Raw genomic sequence first — 12,779 nt, forward strand, 5'->3', positions numbered from 1 at the left:
AAAAGCCGTTTCGGAAAGGTAGTGGGCCTTTAAGTCAAAAAAATCTTTTTGACTTAAGTTGAAATCTTTTTGACTTAAGCTGAAAAAAGTGATAATGCAAATAAACCTTATTCAACTTAAGCTGAAAAAATCCGGTTGTAGATAAGTAAAGCGTATTTCCATTATTCCACCTGCCATCCCATTATATTTATAATGGGTTAGGCTAGTCCATCTGTGTTCCCGACAAGCTTGCGAAAAAGGAAATGGCCGACGACGTGCTGTCAGCAATTCAGAGAAATATTCGAACGGTATCAAATCAACTACTTCAAGGTAATCCCAACAGGCATCACCTTAGAGACATTATTAGACACTCCAAGGAAAACTTAGACCGTGTTTCCTCCACAGATGCTTTACAGTTTGTCGATGTCCACGCTGCCCTGGATGATTTGTTAGCTCTCGTCGATCGCGATCATTCCACATCTGCCGAACAAGGTTCCGCCGTTGAAGAAGTACAACTTGAAGAAACGAGTAAGTTCTTTATTAGAATGATATTGTTTTTACTCAAATATGATCATCATATCACCCAACGACTGCTAGAACCACCGTATCAAACGTTTTTCACGTTTTACTTTTTGATAGGATTTTCAAAACTGGCGCTGCGCATGCGTCCTAGACCAACTCAGAACAAAAACAAAATATTTGGAAAAAAAAATAAATTAAAGATGTTCCACCGCTGACAAATGGTATTTTTTCACTATCAAAAACAGTAGCAGACGATTTAGTATTTTTCTTCAGTTAAAAAAGTTGCTTACTTTACACCATTGAAAAGTTTGAGCTTCTTATTTTACTTCAAGTTAAAAAAATATGAAAAATAATTAATTGCATCCTGAAAATATTCCGTGTCACTATATCCTATATAGAATGAAGTACTGATTGCGCATGCACCAAAGGCAAAATTAGTTATTTTATATTATTTTTTTTTTTGTGTTAATTAGACATATAAGGATTAACTTGAATATATTTTTTATGTTATGGAGATATAACACAAAAATCTGAGTGTACTCTAAATAAACCGCGAAGCGGTTTATGATGAGAGTACACTCAGATTTTTGTGTTATATCTCCATAACATAAAAAATATATTCAAATTAATCCTTATAATTCAATTTACTAAAGATAATCTCTTCAATATTCAAAATTCATTTTGGGACTCTTTTGTCTATGAAATCATTACGCCGTCATCTCAGCCAATCAGAAGCAACGTTATAAACGGCGACGCCATTTTTTCCTTTATGGGCTGATAAAGTAAATTTTTAAGCCAATGAAAATGCTCGTAACAAGCAAAATTGAATTATATATATATACACGATTAAACACCAATTATTGTTCAAATGATGAATATCATTTATGCTCTGTCGGCGGTGGAGCATCTTTAAAGCGGCTAAAAGCGGTATTAAGCCCTTATCTTAGCTGGTGCTCAGAAAAGATTTGATAATAATTCCAACCAAGATAAATATATGGGATAAATATGGGCCATCTACAAATTAAAGCTGCTTTTTAAAAGGTTTTAAAGGGGAACAAGGCTCAAATTTTACATTTTTTGTCACCTGCTAAAAATATTTAAATATCGGTATTAAGTTTTGTTTTATATACAATCAATTATTTTTGCATGATGATGTGCATATCAACAATATTATAGTAAGAACTGTGTCCCTTTGGCCTATATTTTCCATTAAAACATTTTTAGCTCACCTGGTCCGAAGGACCAAGGTGAGCTTATGCCATACCGTGGCGTCCGGCGTCCGTCGTCCGTCGTCCGTCGTCCGTCGTCCGTCGTCCGTCGTCCGTCGTCCGTCCGTCCGTCCGTCCGTCAACAATCGACTTCTTCTCCATAACCGCTGGTCGGATTTCAACAAAATTTGACTGGTAGCATCCTTATGGGCTACTAACTGAAAATTGTACAAATGATGGGGCTGACCCCCCAGGGGCCTGAGGGGCGGGGCCAAAAGGGGTCAATTTGGCTATTTCCATATAAACGACTTCTTCTCTGAAACCAAGCATGGGATAGCACCCATAATGCAATGGTAGCATCCTTATAGGGTGGGGATTCAAAATTGTACAAATGATGGGGCTGACCCCCCGGGGGCCTGAGGGGCGGGGTCAAAAGGGGTCAATTTGGCTATTTCCATATTAACGACTTCTTCTCTGAAACCAAGCATGGGATAGCACCCATAATGCAATGGTAGCATCCTTATAGGGTGGGGATTCAAAATTGTACAAATGATGGGGCTGACCCCCCGGGGGCCTGAGGGGCGGGGTCAAATGGGGTCAATTTGGCTATTTCCATATAAACGACTTCTTCTCTGAAACTAAGCATGAGATAGCACTCATAATCCAATGGTAGTATCGTTATAGGGTGGGGATTAAAAATTGTACAAATGATGTGGCTGACCCCCCGGGGGCCTAAGGGGCGGGGTCAAAAGGGGTCAATTTGGCTATTTCCATATAAACAACTTCTTCTCTGAAACCAAGCATGGGATAGCACCCATAATGCAATGGTAGTATCTTTATAGGTTGGGGATTCAAAATTGTACAAATGATGGGGCTGACCCCCCGGGGGCCTGAGGGGCGGGGTCAAATGGGGTCAATTTGGCTATTTCCATATAAACGACTTCTTCTCTGAAACTAAGCATGAGATAGCACTCATAATGCAATGGTAGTATCTTTATAGGTTGGGGATTCAAAATTGTACAAATGATGGGGCTGACCCCCGGGGGGCCTGAGGGGCGGGGTCAAAAGGGGCCAATTTGGCTATTTCCATATAAACGACTTCTTCTCTGAAACTAAGCATGGTATAGCACCCATAATGCAATGGTGGCATCTTTATAGGGTGGGGATTCAAAATTGTGCAAATGATGGGGCTGACCCCCAGGGGGCCTGAGGGGCGGGGTCGAAAGTGGCCAATTTGGCTATTTCCATTTAAACGACTTCTTCTCTGAAACTAAGCACGGTATAGCACCCATAATACAATGGTAGTATCCTTATAGTGTGGGGATTCAAAATTGTGCAAATGATAGGGCTGACCCCCCGGGGGCCTGAGGGGCGGGGTCAAAAGTGGTCAATTTCCATATATATATGACTTTTTCTCTGCAACTTAAACATGGGATTACGCTCATAATGCAATGGTTACATCCTTATAGGGTTTGGATTCAAAATTTTGCAAATGATGGGGCTGACCCCCCGGGGGCCTGAAGGGTGGGGTCAAAAGGGGTCAATTTAGCTATTTCCATATAAACGACTTCTTCTCTGCAACTAAGAATGGAAGAGCACTTATAGTGCAATGGTAGCATCCTTATAGGGTTGGGATTTGAAATTGTACAAATGATAGGGCTGACCCCCCGGGGCCTTAGACGGCAATAGATGCGAGGTCAAAAGGTCAATTAGGCTACTATTTTCATATAAATTACTTTGTCTCTGAACCTATGTATTGGATAGCATATTTGTATGGTATCAATAGCATCATTGTATGGTTGTGATTCAAAATTAAACTTTGGGAGTCAATTTTGCTTATTTTTCTAATTGTCAGAGTCTTGTGATAATTACTAACAAAAAACCAGGTGAGCGATACAGGCCCTCTGGGCCTCTTGTTTCACAATCATTGTCATTTTTACAGTTGTCCTCGAAAAAAATCCATAACAGTAACAAATCCATACTCCAATTGGGGTATAATACTGTAGTTTGCGTATAATACGCAAATTGGTGGTTTACTGTAACGTCTTACTTTCTGAAGCGGGTCGTCATTTCATGAGCTGTCATTTTTTTTAAATGAAAATTTACATTTCCTCAAAATCTTCTGTCCTTAAAACAAGGACTAGACATCATGAAATTAGTAAGCTTTGTCTTTACATTCATATTTCTTTTGACTCCATAAGACAAGTATATTTGTTGAGAAAAACAGTTTTTATTCTGTAAAGAGAGAGTGACGAATCCTTCATACATATAAATCCTTTACAGCTAGTATAAATGAAAATATTTGTGTTTGCTACAATAATTTTCAGTCAAAGTATGAAAATACATTAAAAAAGAATTGAATATATCTGAAGTGTCATATTTTTCGTTACGCACCATCTCACTTATTTAAACAGGTTAACGTTGTGGACACTCTCGCATAATTTTATACTACTTAAAATTATTATATAAATGATCCCTCAAAATACAGGACTGCTATATATACTTATATTATAATATTACTCAAATGCAGGACTATCCCGCATATATAGGAGTGTCCCCAACCTGATAAAAGAAATACTTCTGAACTAGCTAGGTTATGTTCTGTGAGGTTCTGAATATGGTTATGTTTTCATTTAACCTTACAATTAATAATACATTAACCTATAAATACTAGGTAGATCTTGTTTAACTTGTAACTCAGTTTACCATTTTTTATTTTTTCTATTGATATAGGATCACATAGAGCACGTGGCCGTGAGAAATAGACCTCCAGTTTGTGAAAACGCAGCTTCAACATGGCTTCACTGCTAAGGCAATTGCACATCAACTGAATTGCAGTCCGGTACTTATATGTAAGCTACTCAAGTCCCATGGCCTGTCAGTACGAGATTTGAAGTATTCAGATATTAGTGATGCTGACTTATACAACACAGTTGAGACTCTTCATAATTCTCATCCAAATTCTGGAAATGAGGTAATTGTCATTGAAATATGACATGTCTATCATTCTCTTCACCTACTAGCTTATCTGTTCTTTCTTAAAAGTAGTAAAAAAATGGGTTTACAGGGGTTTGAGTCAGTTTTCATTTGCTAAATACATATATATATATAACTTGCAACTGCTAAGTTAAAATCTTTGTTTTTTTTTGTCATTGTTATTACCTATGTGTTTTAATTCAAAAAATAATTTTTCAAAACTAAACATTATCATTAGTTCTGAAACAATAACAGAAATGCCAGCTGTTTAACCAGATCATATTTGCCAAACTGCCATCTGATTAAACTACAGATCCTTATAAATATAACCTCTGTTAAATAGAGGATCTGACAACATCCCATAAGGGATGTATACTTAAAAATCACATGCATTTTCTACATCATGCTACATCAAATGAAATAAAACTATGTTTCTTCCAAGTATACAAATTCAATTAGCTTTGGGGCGTGATGACTACGTACACGAAAATAACTGTGACATTTTTTTCAAACTATTTCTTCCCTCTGAGATTCACTGTCAAGAATTTGCAGGTAACAATTTGATTGGCCATTTCCAAAGGTCACCATGACATGAACCCTAATAGGATTTTCTCAGATCCTCTATCAAACTTCGTGATAATAAGGATCTGTATTTTAATCAGATTGACCGAACTGTAATCACTTTACCCAGTGATTTACTTACTCAATAATATCAGGGCCTATATATACCTTAGCTTTTCAATTTGGAAAACACTAAATTGCATCTTTTTTAAAACATGTATATTTTAGACTTTGAAGATAATTTGAGAAGATTTTTACATTAGATTGGGAAAATATAACAAAAATTATCGGAGAAGGGGCCTGTACTAGTCCCCAAATGTACCTAAAAAATCACTTTACCAGAAAATTAGGTTACAGCTGACTCAACTACCAACCTAGATTCCATAACAATTTTACATATATATATATATATATATATATATGTTTGACTATGTAGGAATTCCATTACTTTCAGAAGCATTTTTGACATATTAAATGTGTAACCTGCCAGTTATTGTATACAAGGCTTTTTCTCACTGCTTTTGGAATGGGGCCTGTGTCTTTGAATTTGGTAAACGTGCGACAAAACCAAGATTTGGGAAAATTATGAAATATGAAATAAAGCATAACAATAAAGATATATACTTTTCTGAAGCTAATTCACAAATATTTAAAGCCTTAACCAACTAAGTTCATGCAATGTTTTTGGATAGTTTTCAAGAAACTTTGATTTTCGGAAATTTAAGGGTTGAATTGGGAAAAAATTAGAGGTTTAATAATATTTTGCCATGGGGAATGGGGCCGATTTTCGGCTCCAAATCATGCTGGAAAAAAGCCCTGGTATAGCAATAATGGTAATAAGATAAAGGCATAAACAGAATTGTGATCTGATTATCCTTTCAAGCTCTGAATATATATGTCCCATTCACAGAAATCAGAATGCAATAGTGAACAATACTATTTCATTTGTAGACTGCAATAGTAAAAATTGTATGTGACTTAGACACCGATTATCATAAACATTTGGACACTATTGGTAAATACATTTTTTAAATACCTAGATGATGCATGGATTCTTGATGGCAGAAGGGATCCAAGTGCAAAGAAGAAGAGTGAGAGAAACCCTGACAGCAGTTGATCCCCCAGCTGCAGCCCAGAGGTGGAGTCAGTCTATACGTCGTCGAGTTTACCGTGTGCCTGTCCCCAACAGCCTTTGGCATATAGATGGACACATGCGTCTTGTTAGGTGAGCTCATACATCAAAAAACTTGTTGCTCACAATTGCTATTCAAAAATAACTCTTGTTTGACAGATCACTCAACATGTGTTTATTATCATAATGTTAAAACTCATGTACTGTTTGCCATTACATAGTGGTGTCATGTGCATGCCAGTGGAGTAATTAATAATTCAAACCAACTTTTCTCTAGATGTGCGTGAGGAGTTGTGTGTGTGTGGGTGTGGGTGTGTGTGTGTGTGTGTGTGTGTGTGTGTGATAAAAAACAGAATAAGACTCTATATATATATATATAGAATGCATGAGAAGAATTCTAATTGTGGATGAACAAATTATATCTAAGCGTACTGCTGTATTCAAAGAATGTATATGGAAAAAAAAAAATTGAAAAAGTTACAAAACTTTTCTCTAGAACTTTTCAAAACACTTGTTTTAAAACATGTTTACCTTGTTAGGTGCATGATATTGTCTGAAAAACAATTTAATCAGCTAGTCCAGTAGTTCAACTTAAGTGACACTGACTCAGGTATGGGTATACCAAACAAATTGTTCCTGCTTTATTTAGCATACAATTTAGATTTCCAAGAGTAGAAAATATTTAACACTATCATAATTAATGATTATGGGATGGGTTAATATTTTTTATGTTTTATTTTTCATAAGGAATGTGTTGAACATTATTATTATTCTATATTTTGCTATATGATTTTGTAGTCACAGAATAAGTCTCATTGCATTGTCCCTTTTCAGATATTTTTTTTAAAACATAATTTATTATATATATTCTGCATTTGCCTATAACAGAATTATCTACCCTTGTGAGTAGGTATTGATTGACATTGTTTGCCATTGTAACGTTGTACTTTTCATAGAAAATACCGTGAATTTTGCCCACAAAATAAAAGACATCACAATGGATATGTACCCTCAAGGGAGCTAACTCTGTAATATGGAATATCCTATTGAAAGGAATTTTGGTCTTAAATCAATTTTTTCTTAATTTGCTTTGTTTGTTAAAGTTGACCTCAGTGTTTTTCCTGGGTATTTTGGGAAATTGCCACCTGGTGAAAATTGGGAATTTTTGTGCGATAAAAGTAGGAAATTGGGAAAATTTTTAACTGTGTTTATGGAAATTTTGGAAAAGGTAGAAATAAACAATTATCCTTCTCTAAGAAACAAGTATAAGAATGTATGCTAAAATACAATGTTCAGACTTGGGATTTCCAGATTTTTTTGGTTTCGTCACACAAAATACGCTTCAACTCACTGATTTGGGAAATTTAGACATAGATTTGGGAAAAAATAACAAGAAATACAATTGGGAATGGGGCCGAATTCCGGCCCCAAATATATAGGCAGGAAAAACACTGGACCTCAAGCTGTTTTGGAAATTTTTTTATGCTTATGTCTGTTAGCAAAGAAGAAAATGAACATATGAAGAAAGAAAGCATAATTGTAGGGAAAATTTATAGACAGAATTGAAACATTTTAATAAAATAAAGTCATCTTTTTAATTTGTAGATGGGGAATCGCTACACATGGGTGTATTGATGGATTTTCAAGACTGATCATCTATCTCAGGGCTGGAACAAATAACAAGTCAGCTACTGTTTTGAGACTTGTGGTTGATGGAGTATTAGAATATGGACTTCCATCACGCATCAGGGCAGATAAGGGAGGAGAGAATGTCCAGGTGGCGCTCTTCATGAACTTAATGAGGGAGGGAGAGAATGGCTGTCTCACTGGAAGTTCTCAGCATAATCAACGTGTTGAACGGCTTTGGAGAGATGTCCACAAGGATGTAATTGAACATTTTTATAGGACCTTTTACGAATTAGAAGATGAGAAGGTACTTGACCCTGACAATCCGATTCATATCACGGCCATCCATCTTGTTTACTTGCCCGAAATCAATTCTGCAATAGATCGTATGGGGACGGCGTGGAACAATCATAGACTGAGGACAGAGAGAAATCGCTCTCCAAACCAGATTTGGTTTGAAGGTATGACAGATGAAAGATCTTTGGATCATACTCCTGTGAGGGAAATTTATTCAGGGAGTGTGATTAGAGACAGCATTGCAGAGAAATTGAATTCCTTTGGTTTAAGCCTTCAAGATGTTGAGCCAAGTAGTTCTAACCAAATTGACGATGGTGATCGTGTTGTGATTGAGACAACCGGTTTAGACTTAGTGGAGGACTTTGTTGAACGAGTAAGGAGGGAAGCCTCCAATAGTCCCAATATTGTATCTCTTCGGGAAAAATATTTGTTTTTCGTTTCGAGGATAAGTGACCATGATTTTAACAATTAACGTTGATGTATATATATATACCTTAATGCCTTTGGCTGACCATTAGAGTAGATGGGAAATATACAGAACATTATTTGATATTCATGATCACTGCGCAAGTATTAATGCTGTTTTTGATATCCGATGATCATGATATGTATCAAATCTCGGCCATTGACAATGCAATGTATATATGTAATATAGTTTTGGCCATGTACATAAATGTATATTTGCCATTTGCAAGATTTGGGACTGAAATTCAAACCCATTTCAAATGACATCAAATAATTTTTTTTTTCCAAATTCAAGCCTTAAATATCCCAAAATTGAAATTAAATCATCCAAAAAATTTGTATGAACTAAGATAGTTAATTAAGGCTTGAATATTTTTGTATTTACTTAAAAAAGAACATAAATTTAAACTACAATGGAAATATTAAGGCCTTACATATCAAAATGATGGCCAAGTTCTACTTATGTTGACCAGTTTTGAACATTGAAATTATGGAAAAAAGCCTATGTAAATTTAGCACAGTTCTAAAATTAACGCTTTGAAATAGAGGCTTCTTGGAAATGTTAACACTGACAGACATAGTCAGTCTGAAGGATATTAAATGATAAACTTCTTCGCATGCAGAGCAATTTTGACATGAAATTATATTTTTCTATTTCAAAAGAAATTATACTGGATATATTAATACACTCTTACTGATTTGTGTCTTCATTTTCTCAACTAATCACTATAAATTATTTTCCCAAATCTTGGATTTTTATATCATATTTTCCCAAATTTAAAGTCATGGTCCACATTTGTAGTTGGAAAAAAACCCTCAAAAAAAGCCTTGTCATATATATATGATTGATCATGAGGATGTTTGGCAAGTACATGTACCCCCCAGTCGGTACTACAGAGTACAGGGGTTTGATTGATTTAATGTGGATTGAATAGGTAACTGTTTGATTACAGGAGACTTTTCTCGTACATGTGATAATTATATGTATACATATAATTTGAATAATATTTAAAGTACAGAATGAAGACACAGTTACCTGGTACATAAAATTTGTTGATTTTGAGATCAAGGGAAAAAATTCAAATTGGTTATATGTCACATGTCCTTTTGTAATTCTGGAGAGACTGGATGTAATTTTTTAAGGATTTTGGATATATATAAGATCTTTTAGAGTGGTTAGTTAAATCAGGTTATTTTTATCTGTTCTCTAGATTTGTACTTTCATTTTACATGTAATTTCCAAATTAATCAGCTCATTATTACAATTAGTGGGTTATATATGATAGTTACATGCTGTGGATTTGGCTATCAAGATACTTTGCAGCTTTATGGTGCATAAGCTTTACTGACTTGATATAGTTTCAATGAAACTTTTATTGCATGTAATTTACCAATTTTTAAATTTCTCTATTTTCATTTCACACCAATTAGAAGATATCACGGCTAGGGAACATCTTTATGTAGTTTCCTGGCACTTTGGTTTATAAAAAAAATGCAAATTAAGAAATAGAGTTATTTAATAAACTGATAAACTAAACTACATGTACATGTACAATATTCATGTAATCAATAAACAACAATGCATTCATTATCATACTCATCAAAGTTTGCATATGATTTGTGTATTTATAATGCAATAAATGATTATATATTTATATATGAAGATTTTTTCTGTTGTCTTTGTTAGCTCACATGATCCATAGGACTATAGTTCTCGAGTCAATATTATCTTTAATATGATAATTAAGTACAAATGCTTATACATACATGTTTATATTGATGCACATTTGACAAATTACTGAAATTTGCAAAGTGCTAAATATATATTCATTACATTATGTCACTGACAACAAATTGAAGATTTATAGGGTATCCTTATTATTTTCAACCCTGGAATATTTCATATCAAAACCGAAGGCAATTCAGTAGGAAAAAACTGCCAATCACTGCAGGCATGCAGCGACTTTTTTGAAGATTACAGTCGGCCATACCCTGATTCAAAGCTACACAGTTAACCAGTGTATGGTTATTCTTTTGATGAACATATTCTAATATAAACTGTCTGTCTTATCTGGCGTAGCCAAAAAAGTCTTCAGATTTGTTATAAATTATTCGGGGGTGCATAAATGATAGTGATAGTAACTCGGCCATGTAGTGTCAAGGATGGAAAATATCCTGCTTAAGTAACATCGTGATGTATCATGATGTATCATGGTGGTGTATCATGATGTATCATAGTGATGTATCATGATGTATTATAGTGATCTATCATGGTGGTTTATCAAAGTGATGTATCATGGTGGTGTATCATAGTGATGTATCATGGTGGTGTATCATGGTGGTGTATCATGGTGGTGTATCATAGTGATGTATCATGGTGGTGTATCATAGTGACATATCATGTTGATGTATCATGGTGGTGTATCATGTTGATGTATCATGGTGGTGTATCATGGTGGTGTGTATCACGTTGATGTATCATGGTGGTGTATCATGTTGATGTATCATGGTGGTGTATCATGTTGATGTAACATGGTGGTGTATCATGGTGATGTATCATGTTGGTGTATCATGGTGGTGTATCATGTTGATGCATCATGGTGGTGTATCATTGTGATGTATCATGGTGGTGTATCATGGTGGTGTATCATGTTGATGTATCATGGTGATGTATCATGGTGGTGTATCATGTTGATGTATCATGGTGGTGTATCATGTTGACGTATCATGGTGATGTATCATAGTGGTGTATCATAGTGACATATCATGGTGGTGTATCATGGTGGTGTATCATGTTGATGTATCATGTATCATTGATGTATCATGGTGGTGTATCATGGTGGTGTATCATGTTGATGTATCATGGTGGTGTATCATGTTGATGTATCATAGTGATGTATCATGGTGGTGTATCATGTTGATGTATCATGTTGATGTATCATGGTGGTGTATCATGGTGGTGTATCATAGTGACATATCATGGTGGTGTATCATAGTGACATGTCATGGTGGTGTATCATAGTGGTGTATCATGTTGATGTATCATATTGATGTATCATAGTGGTGTATCATATTGATGTATCATGGTGGTGTATCATGGTAATGTATCATGGTGGTGTATCATGGTGGTGTATCATAGTGATGTATCATGGTGGTGTATCATGTTGATGTATCATGGTGGTGTATCATGTTGATGTATCATGGTGGTGTATCATGGTGGTGTATCATGGTGGTGTATCATGTTGATGTATCATGGTGGTGTATCATGTTTGTGTATCATGTTGATGTATCATGGTGGTGTATCATGGTGGTGTATCATGTTGATGTATCATGGTGGTGTATCATTGTGGTGTATCATGGTGGTGTATCATGGTGGTGTATCAAAGTGATGTATCATGGTGATGTATCATAGTAATGTATCATGTTGATGTATCATGGTGGTGTATCATAGTGACATATCATGGTGGTGTATCATAGTGATGTATCATGGTGGTGTATCATGGTGGTGGATCATGGTGGTGTATCATGTTGATGTATCATGGTGATGTATCATGGTGGTGTATAATGGTGGTGTATCATAGTGACATATCATGGTGGTGTATCATAGTGACATATCATGGTGATGTATCATGTTGATGTATCATGGTGGTGTATCATAGTGACATATCATGGTGGTGTATCATAGTGATGTATCATGGTGGTGTATCATGGTGGTGTATCATAGATGATGTATCATGGTGGTGTATCATGTGTATCATGGTGGTATCATGGTGGTGTATCATGGTGGTGTATCATGGTGGTGTATCATGGTACATGGGTGTATCATGGTGGATGTATCATGGTGGTGTATCATGGTGGTGTATCATGGTGGTGTATCATGGTGATGTATCATGGTGATGTATCATGGTGGTGTATCATGGTGATGTATCATGGTGGTGTATCATGGTGGTGTATCATGGTGGTGTATCATGTTGATGTATCATGGTGGTGTATCATGGTGGTGTATCATGGTG

General features: G+C 35.6%; 1 protein-coding gene across 1 annotated transcript; it reads left to right on the forward strand.

The window, feature by feature from the left end:
• The first annotated feature begins 237 nt into the window (after positions 1-237).
• LOC138326494 (uncharacterized) lies at positions 238-10,380 on the forward strand. The gene is made up of 5 exons (XM_069272592.1): positions 238-703; positions 1,726-1,748; positions 4,469-4,683; positions 6,287-6,471; positions 7,984-10,380. The coding sequence occupies exons 1-5, from the start codon at positions 243-245 to the stop codon at positions 8,771-8,773; spliced, it is 1,674 nt and encodes a 557-aa protein (XP_069128693.1). The 5' UTR covers positions 238-242; the 3' UTR covers positions 8,774-10,380.
• Positions 10,381-12,779: the final 2,399 nt, after the last annotated feature.

Source organism: Argopecten irradians, chromosome 6 (assembly GCF_041381155.1).
Source record: "Argopecten irradians isolate NY chromosome 6, Ai_NY, whole genome shotgun sequence".
In the NCBI taxonomy this organism is placed as follows: Eukaryota; Metazoa; Mollusca; class Bivalvia; order Pectinida; family Pectinidae; genus Argopecten; species Argopecten irradians.